Below are 17,418 nucleotides of genomic sequence, written 5' to 3' on the forward strand. Positions count from 1 at the left end.
ATGGTAAATGATGTATTGTGTTATTTTGGAGTCACTTTTATTGTAAATAAGAATAGAATATGTTTCTAAACACTTGCTACCATGATTACAGATAATCCTGAATGCATCGTGAATAACGATGAGTGAGAAAGTGTCACAGATCATACCCCCAAGACAGGCGAGCCTCTCACCATTACCAGGGGGTGATATTTATGCCTCTGTAACAAAGCTGGAGTCTTTGACAATTTGTTGGGCCTTCCTCTAACACAACCTGGTATTGAGGTCCTGGATGACAGGGAGCTCGACCCCAGTGACGTACTGGGCCGTTCTCACCACCCTCTGTAGCGCCTTGCAGTTGCCGTACCAAGCGGTGATGCAGCCACTCAAGATGCTCTCAGGGGTGCAGCTGTAGAACTTTTGGAGGATCTGAGGGCCCATGTCAAATCTTTTCAGCCTCCCGAGGGGGAAGGGACGTTGTAGTGCCCTCTTAAAACTGTGTTGGTGTATGTGAACCATGTTAATTACTTAGTGATGCGGAGGAACTTGAAACTCTCGACCTGCTCCACTACAGCCCCATCGATGTGGATGGGGCCGTGCTCGCCCCTCCGTTTCCTGTAGTCCACGATCAGCCCCTTTGTCTTGCTGACGGTGAGGGAGAGGTTGTTGTCCTGGCATCACACTGCCTGGTCTCTGACCTCCTCCCTACAGGCTGCTTCACTGTCCAAATAAAAACGTTAGGAGGTGTACACGTGTGCCCTCGCTGCTGGTTTACGTGCATCTGTTTAATATCCATGGGCTTACCAGTGCAGATGTACTATGTGTGTTATGTCTCGCCTTCAGAGGCGGGCAGGCACAAATACTGTAGGTAAACAAACATAATGAGGATAAATCAGGAATCCTGATGCATCTTCATCTCATCTTCTCTGCCATTTAGAAGCGCTGTCTGTCTGCAGCCATCTGTCTGTCTGCAGCCGCTCAGTACTGCAGTGGGGGCAAACTGCAATTACAGCCCCGCGCAGAGGATGGCGAGCCAGGAGAAAGACAATCATTGGCCCCCTAATTTGGAGCCATTTTGTACTTAAAATATCTCATTATAGTCAATTACAACCACGCACCAAAAGCCTTAGTCACCGCTATCGTCCACAAGCCACTTAAAAAAAACAGTATTGACGATTCCCTGCTTCCATTCTCTCCCTCATTCTATCTTTCTATCTATTACTGTCCTTCCTGTCCTCTTTATTCACTCAGTTGATTCACTCCTCTTGTTCCATTCAATGCCGTCTTGCTCGGTGAGTGAATGCACATGCCAACTGACGTGTTAACCACCCAGGGCTGAGTCCCTGAAGATACATGGTAAATTACTGGATGGCTACAGCAATAGCAATGACAGTGACTATGGTGAAATCCCCACAGGTACAGTTGAAGTCAGAAGTTTACATCCACTTAGGTTGGAGTCATTAAAACGTATTTTTCAACCACTCCACAAATTCTTGTTAACAAACTATAGTTTTGGCAAGTCGGTTAGGACATCTACCTTGTGCATGACACAAGTCATTTTTCCAACAATTGTTTACAGACAGATTATTTAACTTATAATTCACTGTATCACAATTCCAGTGGGTCAGAAGCTTGCATACACTAAGTTGACCGTACCTTAAATCAGCTTGGAAAATTCCAGAAAATTATGTCATGGCTTCTGATAGGCTAATTGACATCATTTGAGTCAATTGGAGGTGTACTTGTAGATGTAAGGCATACCTTCAAACTCGGTGCCTCTTTGCTTGACATCATGGGAAAATCAAAAGAAATCAGCCAAGACCTCAGGAAAAAAATTGTAGACCTTCACAAGTCTGGTTCATCTTTGGGAGCAATTTCCAAATACCTGAAGGTACCACGTTCATCTGTACAAACAATAGTACGCAAGTATAAACACCATGGGACCATGCAGCCGTCATACCGCTCAGGAAGGAGATGCATTCTGTCTCCTAGAGATGAACGTACTTTGGTGAGAAAAGTGCAAATCAATCCCAGAACAACAGCAAAGGACCTTGTGAAGATGCTGGAAGAAACAGGTACAAAAGTATCTACATTCACAGTAAAACGAGTCCTATATTGACATAACCTGAAAGGCCGCTCAGCAAGGAAGAAGCCACTGCTCCAAAACCTCCATAAAAAAAACAGACTACGGTTTGCAACTGCACATGGGGACAAAGATTGTACTTTTTAGAGAAATGTCCTCTGGTCAGATGAAACAATCATAGAACTGTTTAGCCATAATGACCATCATTATGTTTGGAGGAAAAAGGGGAGGCTTGCAAGCCGAAGAACACCATCCCAACCGTGAAGCACAGGGGTGGCAGCATCATGTTGTGGGGGTGCTTTGCTGCAGGTGGGACTGGTGCACTTCACAAAATAAATGGCATCATGATGATGGAAAAGTTTTATGTGGATATAGTGAAGCAACATCTCAAGACATCAGTCAGGAAGTTAAAGCTTGGTCGCAAATGGGTCTTCCAAATGGACACAATGACACCAAGCATACTTCCAAAGTTGTGACAAAATGGCTTAAGGACAACAAAATCAAGGCATTGGAGTGGCCATCACAAAGCTCTGACCTCAATCCAATAGAACATTTGTGGGCAGAACTGAAAAAGCGTGTGCGAGCAAGGAGGCCTACAAACCTGACTCAGTTACACCAGCTCTGTCAAGAGGAATGGGCCAAAATTCACCCAACTTATTGTGGGAAGCTTACGGAAGGCTACCCGAAACATTTGACCCAAGTTAGACAATTTAAAGGCAATGCTACCAAATAATAATTGAGTGTATGTAAACTTCTGACCCACTGGGAATGTGACGAAATAAATAAAAGCTGAAATAATTCATTCTCTCTACTATTATTCTTACATTTCACATTCTTAAAATAAAGTGGTGATCCTAACTGACCTAAGACAGTTAATTAAATGTCTGGAATTGTGAAAAACTGACTGAAAAATGAATTGTGAAAAACTGATTCCACTGCTGTGCCTATGAATCTAAGCAGGGTTGGTCCTGGCCGTTCCCTGAATGAGAGACCATATGCTGCTGGAAGTGGTGTTATATAATATCTCATTGCCTTGTGTAGGGTGCTGTCTTCCAGATGGGATGTTAAAATGGGTGTCCTAACTCTCTGTGGTCACTAAAGCTCCCATGGCACTTATTGTAGGGGTGTTAACCCTGGTGTCCTGGCTAAATTCCCATCTGGCCCTCTTACCATCATGGCCACCTAATCATCCCCAGCTTTCAATTGGCTCATTCATCCCCCTTCCTCTCCCCTGTAAATATTCCCCAGGTCATTGCTGTAAATCAGAATGTGTTCTTAGTCAATTTACCTGGTAAAAAAATGTAATAGATAGACTGATCAGCGACCAGTTTGGGATGGGAGTGTCTGGGTTTGTTGAAGCTCCTGACCGTGGCAAAGACTGGTCCGAGATCTGTTTGTGCTGTCTTGCCGACCTTAGGAGACAGCACTTTACCAGGCTATGTCACAGATAAAGTGAATACCACAAAGCCTTACCTGCCCGTTGTGCTTGTGTAAGCTTGGAGTAGACCACGTCAGCTGACTCGATCAGCGTCCGGCTCGTCTGAATCATCTATAGAGAAATAAACGGGACAAGATTACGCAAAAGGAAGTGAGGTCGTACAGCATCAAGCAATTCCTGTGTCGCAGGGGGACTTCTTATGTCATGAGTCCTACTGTAGACAAGGCTAAACAGGACAATGGAAACAAAACCTCTTAGTAAAGAATAACACAGAATTATCATTGAATGTACGCATAGCCAAACATGGGGGAATACCATAGAAATAATGAATAACAAAGTCTAAAGGGAAATTCTTCTCAGAGACATTCGATGGAAGAGAAAGAGGGTATGTCAACATTTCACAAAGCCCTTGGATCATTCGCTCTTATAAACTTTTTTCTCCCTGTGCAATTGCCAGACCCTGGGAATCACACCCACACACACAGAGACAGAGACAGAGACAGAGACAGACAAAACACACACACACACACACACACACACACACACACACACACACACACACACACACACACACACACACACACACACACACACACACACACACACACACACACACACACACACACACACACACACACGGCGAGTCCTGATCATGTGGTGACACAGTAGAGGATAGGAGGTGAGAACAGTCTGGGTGCATCCTAAATGACACCCTGTTCCATATTTAGTGGACTACTTTAGACCAGAGCCCATAGGGTTCTGGCCAAAAGTAGTGCACTACATAGGGAATAGGGTGCCATGTTGTGATGCAGCCCCCGTCTGGTCCCCTACCTGTGTTCCTGGAAGCATTGAGCCAGCCTTACAGCATTAGCCCAGTTCCAATCCCCAACCCTGTGACCTGAACTGAAAACCTTCTGCTTTTACAGCCTCTCTCCCTCCCATAGACAGCGAGAAGCAGCTGGCCTGACCCAGCAGCAGGAGAACGCTAATGAAGTTTCACACTTTAGTTAAGAGCACAGAGACAAGAAGCAGGCCACTGTGTGTGGGCTGGTACAGGGCCACTGGATCTGGCATCATATTGGTCAGCAGACAGGACAGGGGGCTGGCTCCCATTGGCTCAGGCTGAGCTGGGTCTCTCTGGCCTGGCCTCAAGGGCGCTGACCACAAAGTTCCAATCTGCTGATGCTCAGTTCACTCCTAGGTTACGGCGCCTGCATCCAACCAGCCCACAGGAGGACAACCATTAATGTCTTAATGGCTAGGGCTGGTACACACACACACACACACACACACACACACACAAACGGATACACACACACACCCGCAAACACTGGAGCCTCTGTTTTTGAGAGTGGGGCGTGTGCCAATGGACTAATCTTTGGAAGCACACAGTAACACTCAGCTGACTGACCCTGTGCTCAGGACAGGCAGCCTCTGTCTCAGACACACTCAACCTCACTGTAGATTCATCTCCTCAGCTGTCGGGACTCTGCTAGCTAACGCTGGGAGGCTGGGAGCACAGGAATGTTGCAATGGAACAGCATTGGAATTATTTTTAGGCCCTTCATTTAGGCTCTTCATTAAAGCCCTTCACATGTGAATGTCATGTACTGGGGCCATAAGAGGTACTCAAAGACAAGCCCAGGGAGAAAGCTGATTAAACTACAAAACTATTTAGAGCCTCAGCTATGGGACTTATATGAGGTTGTTGCACTAGGAGTGACTGGGATATGAACAGTAATGTCATGTAGCTACAACACCACAACAGTTCCTCTGGGATGACCCAGTTCAATAGGTCAAACCAATCTCCATCAGGGGGGTGGAATAGTGGGGTGTGGACTTGCTCTGAGCGCTGGGGGGGGGGGGGGGGGGGGGGGGGGGCTTTAACCACCCCTGTGTTGGCCTGTACCAGTAGGTGCCTGGTGAATAATGAATAAGCTGGTTGTCATCACAGATCAGACAGCAGCCAGGATGGAGAGTGACGGCTTGGGGAGACACAGGGCATGATGGGAAGCCGTGCAGAAGCGCAGCAGGGTGAACTGCTCTGGGATGAGTTAGCGTTTATCACAGCGCTGCAGTGAGCTATAGGAAATGGTTTGTTCACTCCCTGTGGTGGAGGTCATCTGTGGCATGTTCCCTTGCTGTGTCATAATGTGCTAACAATTTATAACATTTTCCTACACTGATAGTATTATTTCAAGGCATAGTGTGCAACCGACTCTTAAAGACTGTATAGTGCACAAGGGTGTTGTTGTAGCTTGTCACCTTACCAGGTTGTGATGCGTTTTTCATTTCACAGCACCTTTTTAGTGAATAACCTTCGCACGCCTATTAACCACCAATGAACATTGCGCTTGCGTCACTAATTTCAGCATTTACCCACAAAACGTATCTCTCTGAGTACAACATAGACCTGAACAGAACGGTAGCTCTGCAGTGCATGTTATGCCTATGTGGTGCTGCTATAAGCGTACCATGTCGTAGGCGTTGAGGACCTTGCGGAGCAGCTCGGGGACGGGCCCTTGGGCCTCCATGGTGGGGTAGGCTTGACTCAGGTCCACGGTCACCCTGAGCGCTCGCTCGCTGTTCATCAGCCACGTGGACACGGTCAGGATACACTGCTTCATGTTGGCCGCCGGCGTCAGACCACACAGCTCCTTGAACGACACCATGGCATTCTGGTAAATAAACAGAGAGGATCATGGATGAGTGTTAGCATCACGGAATCTGTAATTATTGAAAGAGATTGTAAGATAGCGGACCCAAGGGACAATTCAAACACAGAGAGGATGGTTTATTGATTCCAAGATGATCATGGGGCAAGTTCACTGTTATTACTACATTGCCCACAGCAACTTAAAAAACAATAATCATTGTGACCAAAATGTCCCACAAGACCGTACTCTGCACATGAGATAAATGTGGTCAACCGTATCCTGATACTCTTCTCAAGCCAGAGAGAACCTCAGGAGAGGAAGAACGGTCCTGATTACGTTTGTGTTCATTAGCGAACCGAGCGTTTCCCATGACATCACAGCCTGCTCGTTCAGTGGTGCAACGCGGCCCAGGAGCCTCCACTTCAGGCTGCCTGGCCCTGGTTCTGGCCCTGCCACAACGCCTGCCTCTCTGCCTGCACCTCCAGCACTGCGTGGCTGTTCACATCACAGCCCAGCATTGTTCCCTCCAGCTTTTGAACCTGAGCCCTGATTCGGGCCCACCGGGCCATTCACACAGTACATCACCATTCACTGGCCCATCCAAACAGGGGAAGGGAAAAAAGCAATGGGGGATGAAAGAGAGACCAAAATTGGAAAGATAGAGTGAGAAGGGAAGAGAGGGATAGAGAAGGGAGACGGGAGGGAGGGAGAAAGAGAGATGGGAGGGAGGGAGAAAGAGAGACGGGAGGGAGGGAGAAAGAGAGACGGGAGGGAGGGAGAAAGAGAGACGGGAGGGAGGGAGAAAGAGAGACGGGAGGGAGGGAGAAAGAGAGACGGGAGGGAGGGAGAAAGAGAGACGGGAGGGAGGGAGAAAGAGAGACGGGAGGGAGGGAGAAAGAGAGACGGGAGGGAGGGAGAAAGAGAGATGGGAGGGAGGGAGAAAGAGAGACGGGAGGGAGGGAGAAAGAGAGACGGGAGGGAGGGAGGGAGGGAGAAAGAGAGACGGGAGGGAGGGAGAAAGAGAGACGGGAGGGAGGGAGAAAGAGAGACGGGAGGGAGGGAGAAAGAGAGACGGGAGGGAGGGAGAAAGAGAGACGGGAGGGAGGGAGAAAGAGAGACAAGTGGGGAAAACCAGTCGTAAGACAAAGAGGAAAAACGGGAGAAAAAAAGGGAAAGACAGAATAAAAGAAGGAGGGTGAGAAACAACAGACTGAGGGAGGAAGAGTGTGTGGTGATGGTAGTTTGGAAGTGGTCAACAAACCAGGCAGTGTGGGAACCGGGCTGTGTCCCCCTGCAGGACCTCCGGTCCAGGAGAAAGGCTCTTTTCTCCCCCTGGAGGATGGCTGTCATTTTGTGGGCCGACATAGGCATCTGTATGCACACACAGCCTCAACTAAAGCTATTAACACCCTCCGGCTGAGGAAGCACAGCCAAGGAGAGCGGCTTTTACTGTTGAATGAGAAATGGAGAAGATGTGTATGGGTTTCTCACTGTAGTGTAGGTGTAGATGTGTGTGTGTGCATGTGCCAGTGTGTGTGTGTTCGCGGAAGTGTGTGTGTTTGTGTATGCATGCGTGTGTTTCTTTGTGCCTGTGTATGTGCGCATAGTACGTTTCTGTGTCTCTCTCTGTATGTTTGTGTGAGTACACGCCACTGTATGTGTCTCTGTATGTTTGTGTGAGTACACACCCCTGTGTGTGTCTCTGTATGTTTGTGTGAGTACACGCCCCTGTGTGTGTCTCTGTATGTTTGTGTGAGTACACATCCCTGTGTGTGTCTTTGTATGTTTGTGTGAGTACACGCCCCTGTGTGTGTCTCTGTATGTTTGTGTGAGTACACACCCCTGTGTGTGTCTCTGTATGTTTGTGTGAGTACACGCCCCTGTGTGTGTCTTTGTATGTTTGTGAGAGTACATGCCCCTGTGTGTGTCTTTGTATGTTTGCGTGAGTACACACCCCTGTGTATGTCTTTGTATGTTTGTGTGAGTACACGCCCCTGTGTATGTCTTTGTATGTTTGTGTGAGTACACGCCCCTGTGTGTGTCTTTGCATGTTTGTGAGAGTACACGCCCCTGTGTATGTCTTTGTATGTTTGTGAGAGTACACGCCCCTGTGTGTGTCTTTGTATGTTTGTGTGAGTACACACCCCTGTGTCTGTCTCTGTATGTTTGTGTGAGTACACGCCCCTGTGTGTGTCTTTGTATGTTTGTGTGAGTACACACCCCTGTGTGTGTCTTTGTATGTTTGTGTGAGTACACGCCCCTGTGTGTGTCTTTGTATGTTTGTGTGAGTACACACCCCTGTGTGTGTCTTTGTATGTTTGTGTGAGTACACACCCCTGTGTGTGTCTTTGTATGTTTGTGTGAGTACACACCCCTGTGTGTGTCTTTGTATGTTTGTGTGAGTACACACCCCTGTGTGTGTGATTGTTGTTGCTCTATACATTCCATACTGTATCCAGACTGCAGGGGCCACAGAACCAAACAGAACAGTTAGCCACTGTCTTTAATTATCCTCATCCCTTCCTCCTCTACCCCTCCAACATTACATTCCCCAAATGAGAACTGCGTGTCTGGTTTCACTGCTGTTTTTGTTCCCCTCTTGCACCCCTCTTGCACCCCCCCCCCCCCCCCCCCCCCCGCTCGCTCTAATCTCTTTCTCTCACTCCCCGGACTGGAGTTTGGAGTTGGGAGTGAATGCAGCAGGCCCTTTACTGGAACGCATGCTGCAGGAACAGAGTATGGGGCCGTCTCTCTCTCTCTCTCTCTCTCTCTCTCTCTCTCTCTCAGGGGCTTTATTGGCATGGGAAACATGTGTTAACATTGTGAAGTAGATAATAAACAAAAGTGAACTAAACAAAAACAGTAAACATTACACTCACAGAAATTCCAAAAGACATTTCAAATGTCAGATTATGTCTATATACAGTGTTGTAACAATGTGCAAATAGTTAAGGTACAAAAGGGAAAATAAGTTAACATAAATATGGGTTGTATTTGCAATGTTTGTTCTTCACTGGTTGCCCTTTTCTTGTGGCAACAGATCACAAATCTTGCTGCTGCTATTTCACCCAGTAGATAAGGGAGTTTATCAAAATTGGGTTTGTTTTCTGTTTAATCTGGGGAAAACATGTGTCTCTAATATGGTCATCCATTTTGCAGGAGGTTAGGAAGTGCAGCTCAGTTTCCCCTAATTTTATAGGCAGTGTGCGTATAGCCTGTCTCTTTCTCAATAGCAAGGCTATGCTCACCGAGTCTGTACATAATCAAAGCTTTCCTTAAGTGTGGGTCAGTCACAATGGTCAGGTATTCTGCCACTGTGTACTCTCTGTTTAGGGCCAAATAGCATTCTAGTTTGCTCAGTTTCTTTGTGAAATTCTTTCCAATGTGTCAAGTAATTATCTTTTTGTTTCCTCATGATTTGATTGGGTCTAATTGTGTTGTTGTGCTGGGGCTCTGTGGGTTCTGTTGGTGTTTGTGAAAAGAGCCCCAGGACCAGCTTGCTTAGGGGACTCTTCTCCAGATTAATCTCCCTGTAGGTGATGGCTTTGTTGTGGAAGGTTTGGGAATTGCTTCCTTTTCGGTGGTTATAGAATTTAACGGCTCTTTTCTGGATTTTGATCATTAGCGGATATCGGCCTAATTCTGCTCTGCATGTATTATTTGGTGTTTTATATTGTACATATTGTACATATATTTTCAGAATTATGCATGCAGTCTCAATTTGGTGTTTGTTCCATCTCCCTCTCTCTCTCTCAAACACACACACACACACACACACACACACACACACACACACACACACACACACACACACACACACACACACACACACACACACACACACACACACACACACACACACACACACACAGCGTATGCGCACACACACACACAAATATATCCACGCAAAGGCACACACACACAAAGGAAAGGGAGAGTTAAATCCTAAATAGCCTGAATGGATTTCCTGCCACTCCTACAGAGCCTCTCTGTAACGGCCAGTCTCCTCGCCCACTCTCCTCCTCTCCAATCCCCTGTAAGAGGAACGCACTTCACTCTGTTATTGTTCAGAGTAGATCACCTGGAAAAGTAGTTATTTGAGATGATCAATCACTCTTTGTCAGAGGTCACTGAAGTGTGATAAGGCATTTCTTAATACCATTTCATGCGTATTATGGGGTGTGACTGTAGGCAACATTTTTTGTCATTTATCAGATGCTCTTATGACTTACAACTGGCCAGAGTGACTTACAGCTGGCCAGAGTGACTTACAGCTGGCCAGAGTGACTTACAGCTGGCCAGAGTGAATTACAGCTGACAGAGTGACTTGTGTGTGTTTCTGTGTATGGCCAACATTTGAATTAAAAGACTGCACTACACTCCCGAGTGGCGCAGCGGTCCCAGGCTGTGTCACAACCGGCCGTGACCTGGAGTCCCATAGTGCGGCGCACATTTGGCTCAGCGTCGTCCGGGTTAGGGGAGGGTTTGGCAGGAGGGGCTTTACTTGGCTAATCGTGCTCTAGCGATTCCTGGTGGCGGGCCGAGCGCCCGCAGGCTGACTTGGGCCGTCAGTTGAACAGTGTTTCTTCCAACACATTGGTGCAGCTGGCTTACGGGTTAAGCGGGTGGGTGTTAAGGAGCGCGGTTCCGCAGGTCATGTTTTGGAGGACGCATGACTCGACCTTCGCCTCCCGAACCCGTTAGGGGAGTTGCAGCGATGAGATAAGATCGCAATTGGACATCATGAAATTGGGAAGAAAAAGGGGGTAAAAGAAAAATCTAATAAAAGATTGCAATATACAGTATCAATCTGCATGTATACATTTACGCATGAATGGGTGTGCTATTGTGGTGCTATTGTGGTGCTATTTTGCTGCTATTTTGCTGCTATTGTGGTGCTATTTTGCTGCTATTTTGCTGCTATTGTGGTGCTATTTTGCTGCTATTGTGGTGCTGTGACAGTGTGTGTTGAGGTTTCTCTCATTACCATGCACCCTCAACACAGGCCTTTGTGAAGAAGACTTGAAGTCTCCCTGAAGTCTCCCTTCTTTACTCTGTCATGTGTGAGTCAGTGGCTGTGTGTCTCAGGGGAGAGGAGGCTCTTTATTGGAGGCCAGACTACACTGGGTGACGCTGCCAGCTGCCAGCTCTGGTCTCCTCTACAGGTGATAATATCATCCAATGGGATTTGGCTCCTCTCGCCTCTGGGTCCTCCTGCCCCTAGCACCACAATCTCTACCTTCACTTATACTACGGGTACAGGCATCCATCTGGGGAGACCATCTACAAGAAAGCATTGATGCCAACCACAGTGACGCCATCCATCTCCACATCAGGCCTGTTTGGCTGTTTGCCCGTTTCTATCTCTGTTCCTCTGAGGGAGATGGACATTTTACATCTCCCTTTATGGAACAGGGGCAACTGCGGTGCAGTCTACACACAGGCTGGCAAAAACACAACCACACACACACACACACACACACACACACACACACACACACACACACACACACACACACACACACACACACACACACACACACACACACACACACACACACAGATCTTGTCACCTGCTGTACCAGTTACCTATTCGTAATTGTCTTCTATTTTCCTATCATAATTGTCTTATGATAGGAAAATGAATAGCTCCTGCATGCACACAAAAACGTCACAACTAACATGTCTCTCTTGTGTATCATTTCCATGCTTAGTATAGACCCCCCCCCCCCCCCCCCCCCCCCCCCCCGATTTAATGTGGGGGTGTTAGCTTAGACTGAGTCATTGTCACTGGCCTATTTTGAACATTGTGCAATCCCAACTTCTGACTCACACACAAGCACAGCTTTGAAATATAATGACTGGTGACACTTTATTTGGATAGAGCATCTAGAGATGGTGTTTGTAATTACAGACTATCAGTAACATTTCAACTATCTACTAACCCTACACCTAGCTCTAACCCTAACCTTAATCCTTCTCCTAACCCTAAATGTAGTCCTAACCCTAACCTCAACCCTAATCCTTTTTCTAAACCTCAACCTAAACGTAACCTCAGCACGCAGTTATTATGCCCATCAGTACGGTATCTAGAGATGGAAAAGCTGGACTATCCAAAATAAAGTGCGACAAAATGATTAGCTGACAGTATCTGTGTCAGGAATCTTGCTTCCATCCACATCTAACAACTGCATGAGGTTTGTATCGAGTCCCCAAAATATGTCCAGCTGAAAACATTTCTCTAAACATAGTACTTACTGGTATAGATTGTATCCGGTCATTTGCCTGCAAATTACCCTCCACTTATCACATATAAGGAAAACTATTCCCCAAAATCACAGTATTAATTTTCCGTCTGGAACACAACAACATCTCCTTTTCCTGTAACAGTGCCTGGGTAAACGAGATACCCTTTTTGGAAAATAGAGAGTCAAGACCATCTGCATCAATTTCCACAAATGAAAAATGTATGACAGCACACCACAGGATCTCTAATCACATCCCCTGCTTAGTTATTGTGGTTCTTGGCTCTTGTTTGCCATGTCCTTGGGCCTAGATTGAGGTTGGCTGGCGGGAGAACAGACCCACCTACCACAGCTCTCCATCGATGCTGGGTTTTTTGGCTAAGACAGAACAACAAACAGGTATGGTGGCAGTCCTAAAGGCTCTGAGATGATTAACCAAGTATAGTTCCTGAGATCAGGAATCAATTGCGCTGATATCTGGGGTTGTGATTTGAAAACAGAGCATCTGGACGCTGAGAAAGTAGGTAGCTCTATGTACCTGGGTTCATATCGATCACAGACTGAAGATACATAGTGACCTAGTTTGCTTCCTTCGCTAATTAACACAACGTCTAACAATCATAAATTTGTTACATGTGTTATTTACTGGTACAACAATAGCTTTTTCAGCGCTTGGAGAGACCGTGTAAAAAAAATTGCTGCCAATAGTCATAATAAGTACTGATCTGAATTTCCCTGAGACCTAGCTATGGGTGTGCATTGCAGCTCTCCTTTATGTCAAACTATCGTCTCAACCCTTGAGAAAACACATTTGCATGAACGCCATTCATAACAAACTTCATCATTACAGAAATATTCATTAAGAAAAGATCCTTCTTCCTCTTCAAAAAAAGAGAGCTATTGTCGAGTTGACGCAGCTACAGTACTAAAGCGATAGACGGAAACGGAGGATTCAAACCCTATGACTATGCAGCCTAAGCTACTGCCAGTGTGAAATGATTTGAAATAGGTCTAAATCCCTCACATGAAACAATACGTGCTCATGAGCTACTGTAGTAAAATAAGGAAATCCAATGAAGAAAGATAGTAGAAATGGAGCGAACAAAGAATAGAGGGAAGACACAAATAGAGAAATGTGTTTCATGATGCTCCGTGTTTTCACATGTTTATACATTTTCCAAAAGCTGTGGCAGTTTGTTTATTAAGGAACCAGGTCCATTCCTCGGGCAAATCGAGTGTTGTTGATGGTGTTAAAAAGCCCATAACCCACCTGGGATATAAAGCAATGTCAGCAAACTATGAGTCAACGTCTGACCCCGGTCAAGTTCAAAGTATCCAGAGAAATAGTCTATTCTCAAATCTGTCAGACAGGAACAAGAGGCCTGCCAGTCTAAACCAGACAGCTGATGTACAAAGTACACAGGGCGTGTAAAGCCTCCTCACTTCCCATCTTTATCATCACACAGACAGACAGTAGACCAGACAAGACAGAGAAAAGCTTCATTTTACGCCCTTCAATCATGACAACAACAATTACAAGCTGTACTCGAACTGCCATCTTCTCCTGACAAAACATCTGAAAATAAATTGTTACGAAACATAAATTGATGGCCACTTGTAATCTCAGGGGTGGGGGTAGAGGGGGGAGAAGGTTCATAACAAACTATTATGAAACATGACTGGTTTGTCATTTATAATTTCTGTAGGGGGTTCATCAGGGTGCTCACAGAGCCTAACACAGACCATCATCCGCTTAATGACGACACTTTGCATAAGCCTTTTAATTGTCCAGCTTTACTGACGTTCTCATTTATGGCTCCTGCCTTTTACATCATGTAAATACAACACAATTAGCAACTCTTCTCTATCCATCGGAGCGACAAACAGAGAACAAGCTGAGAGTGACCTCAACAATGTTTTGTTCCTATTCAGTGAGGTGCTGAGGGGTCACCTGTCTAGCTACTACTTGTGCTATACTATTTCTTCCCAGGCTCCCTCACTCCTAATTGGCGTCTCCTTCTATCGCTTGTGGAATGATTGAACAGTTTTATCGTATTCCATTACGGAAATGCAGCCTAAGAGGCAATCACGACTGCTTAATATCTCCACACAACCTGATGTCATTTCCAGATGTAATGTATGCAAGGGGAAGTGCCTGCCTTTAATGCTCCTTCATAATAATGTATAAAAATTGGTACATATAATGAATGTTAAGTACTTTACCTGGACGTTCTCCCGGAGGTCTGTGGCTTCCCTCAGAGGCTGGGTGGATGCCCTGAAGAGCTCGTCTACCACCTTGATACCGGTGGTCTTGCTGGAGGTGTACTCACGAGCCTTCTTGCCCTTCCTCACCGACAGGCCTCTCTTGTGGGCCTTGCCCCCTCCCCTTCTGTTGGTGATGGCCACATGTACGAACAGGGTACAGTTGGGTAGGAACTCCCCCGTCAGCGACTGCAAGGGGACATGCCTGTAGCCAGGCTGCAGACATTCAAAGGGGATTGTGTACTGGCCAATGAACTCGTCTCCGATGTAGTCGTCGTCCAGCACTACGAAGCGTAGCACCGCCAACTCCGGTAGGTTGATCTGGAACTCAAAGCTCTCGTCGAAGACGGGGTTGTCCCCGTTTTGAGAGACCGTCTTAGTCCTCTGCTCGGCGCAGTCAGCTGGGATGCCGTGGATCTCCGCATAGATGTAGGGTTCCACCACGTCTCCCTTTGCAGCGGAGCCCCTGGGCTTGGGCAGGTTCTGCCCGCTGATCACCTTGATGTGGAGAAGCTGGGCGGACACCCCTGGTAGGGATTCCCTGGCGTTGGCGCTGAAGTATGACACCTCCTCCCTCATGATGGCTGGTCGCAACACGTAGCCACAGTTCCCATTCTGCCTGAACCATCCCAGGTTGAGGTCCATCATCAGGCCCGGGGTCTGGTAGTTCATGGCTACAATCTGGCAACCACACTTCCAGAAGTCCTGGGGGTTCATGTTACTGGCGTCGATCCGCATCGGAGTGGGGTACACCCTGGAGAGAAAGCGCTTGTTGTAGCACACAAAGTCCTCGGGGAACTCGTTGGCGAACCTGTTGGCGTCGACCTCATTGAAAGAGCACATCTCCCAGTATTTCTGATCCCTCTTGGAGATGTCAAAGTCCCTGAACTGCACTGACTTACAGAGGGAGACCAGGTCTGACAGTTCCTTACACAGCCTCAGCCGTTTGCAGCCAAGGCCGTTGAGATGGTCCTTATCATCTGCCCCCACCCTCCTGGACATCTCCAGACCCTCCTCCTCATCAGTCACCTCCCCCTCTGACTCGGGGTAGTTTGGGGGCAGCCGCTTGCCCTTCAGCAGGATCTTACCCTTGAGTTCCTCTGGGGAGGGTAGGTAGTGGTCCTCTGAGCTGGGGGCATCCAAATACAGCTTGTCTCCAAGGATCTTCTTCATGTGCTGGGCCATGACCCTCTGCTGGGGGATACAGCAGTGTGTCACCAGGCAGAGGATGAGGGGGTACTCAGAGCTCTCAAATGCATACTGGTTTATAATATCCAAGACCTTGCAGAGGGCTAGCTGAGATGCCACCGAGTTCCCCACGTACACCACAGGTTCGTTGTCCGGGCCGTCCCACACAATGACCTCCAGGCTGCGGCAGCCCATCTTCAGGGCCCGGATGTAGCTGCTGATGTCGGAGGAGCCCCAGAAGTGGTCCTCGAGGAGGGAGGCGTTGTGCGAAGAGTTGATGTAGTAGTGGGAGAGCGGCTGGCTCATGTCCTGACACACCCGCTTGTGCTGGGGGTCGAAAATGTGACACTCTGAGGAGAGGAGGTAGTGCGTGAAGCCATCAATGGAGAGGCTGGCCTTCTCCCGGCCCTCGGCGGACGGCTCGTACTTCTGGACGATGCCCCGGCACATGTCCTCCGTCACGCCCTCCATGCCCTGCTCCACCTCCACAAACAGCATCAGGTCCTTGCTGTCCAGGTACTCCTTGTTGCTGGAGAACTGCACCAGCAGGAAGAAGATCTCTGGCCTCGTGCACAGCTCGCAGTAGGCCTCCACAAAGGTTTCCATGTCAATGTCCTCCCCATACTGGTCTTTGGCCTTCTGGAGCTCCTTGAACTTCAGCTCTATCCGGGACTCCTTCATGCCCGGATTGAGCCCCCTGATGATCTGGGTGGCCCTGAACAGGTCGATGTGGCCATTCCTCTCCATGTCAGCCAGCTCAAACACCGATCCGATCCAGGAGGTCCTCAGACTGGGCTGGCTAGGCTCAACCACATCTACCGTGTGCCTCCCGTAGGAGACCAAGTAGCGGAGGCCCATCACCCAGGTGCTGACCACATCAGCTGTGCTGGCCACCAGGTCCAGAGACTCATAGTTGTCCCCGTAGATGATGGAGAAAGCACACTCGTCTGGGAACTGGTCGGACAGGCCATTGCTGCGCAGCACAGGGGTCTTCTTCCCCAGACGGACCTCCTTGATGCTCTTGATCTCCAACTTGGCTTTCTCTGAGTCCTTCTTGGAGGGCTCCCAGCGGAGCCAGTGCATGTCCGGGTCCAGGAGGAAGTAGCGGTTGTACATGCGCGAGTTGGAGCGCACCTTCTTCATCTCGCAGCCCTCCATCATGAAGGCCATGCAGGCGGCTGTGCTGTTGATCTTACGGTCGTTGGGCATGGAGCTGAAGGAGACAGTCTTCTTCTGCCTCACCTGCCTCTGCTTGGAGCCATCCTGGAGAGAGTGAACGAGAGAGAGAGATCGAGAGAGAGAGAGAGAGAGAGAGAGAGAGAGAGAGATGGAGAGAGAGCGTTAGCAACACATTGACTTTTCTCATTCCAAACACATCCACATAAAACAGATTGATGAGACTGATATATAACTTTGATGACATAAGCCAGGAGAGTCAAAAACTAGGGAGACAGAGCAGAGCAGACCTTTCATCGCAAGGAGAGTTTACACCTACGTGGATGGATGTGTACACTGTGGACACAAAGTTTCAACACAGACTGTCCCTGTGCTGCTGGCAGGTAAAGATGG

At 47.8% G+C, this 17,418-nt stretch overlaps 1 protein-coding gene across 1 annotated transcript in view; it reads right to left on the minus strand.

Moving 5' to 3' along the window:
* The window catches only part of LOC109898421 (inactive phospholipase C-like protein 2), a 97,230-nt gene that overhangs the window by 25,217 nt on the left and 54,595 nt on the right, over positions 1–17,418 (minus strand). Inside the window, exons 2-4 of the mRNA XM_031834014.1 lie at positions 14,623–17,112; positions 5,972–6,175; positions 3,533–3,608 (exon numbers count right to left, since the gene is read on the minus strand). Of these exons, the coding sequence (XP_031689874.1) occupies positions 3,533–3,608; positions 5,972–6,175; positions 14,623–17,112 (2,770 nt within the window). The remainder of the gene's footprint in view (positions 1–3,532; positions 3,609–5,971; positions 6,176–14,622; positions 17,113–17,418) is intronic.

This window comes from Oncorhynchus kisutch, linkage group LG10 (genome assembly GCF_002021735.2).
Source record: "Oncorhynchus kisutch isolate 150728-3 linkage group LG10, Okis_V2, whole genome shotgun sequence".
Taxonomy (NCBI): domain Eukaryota; kingdom Metazoa; phylum Chordata; class Actinopteri; order Salmoniformes; family Salmonidae; genus Oncorhynchus; species Oncorhynchus kisutch.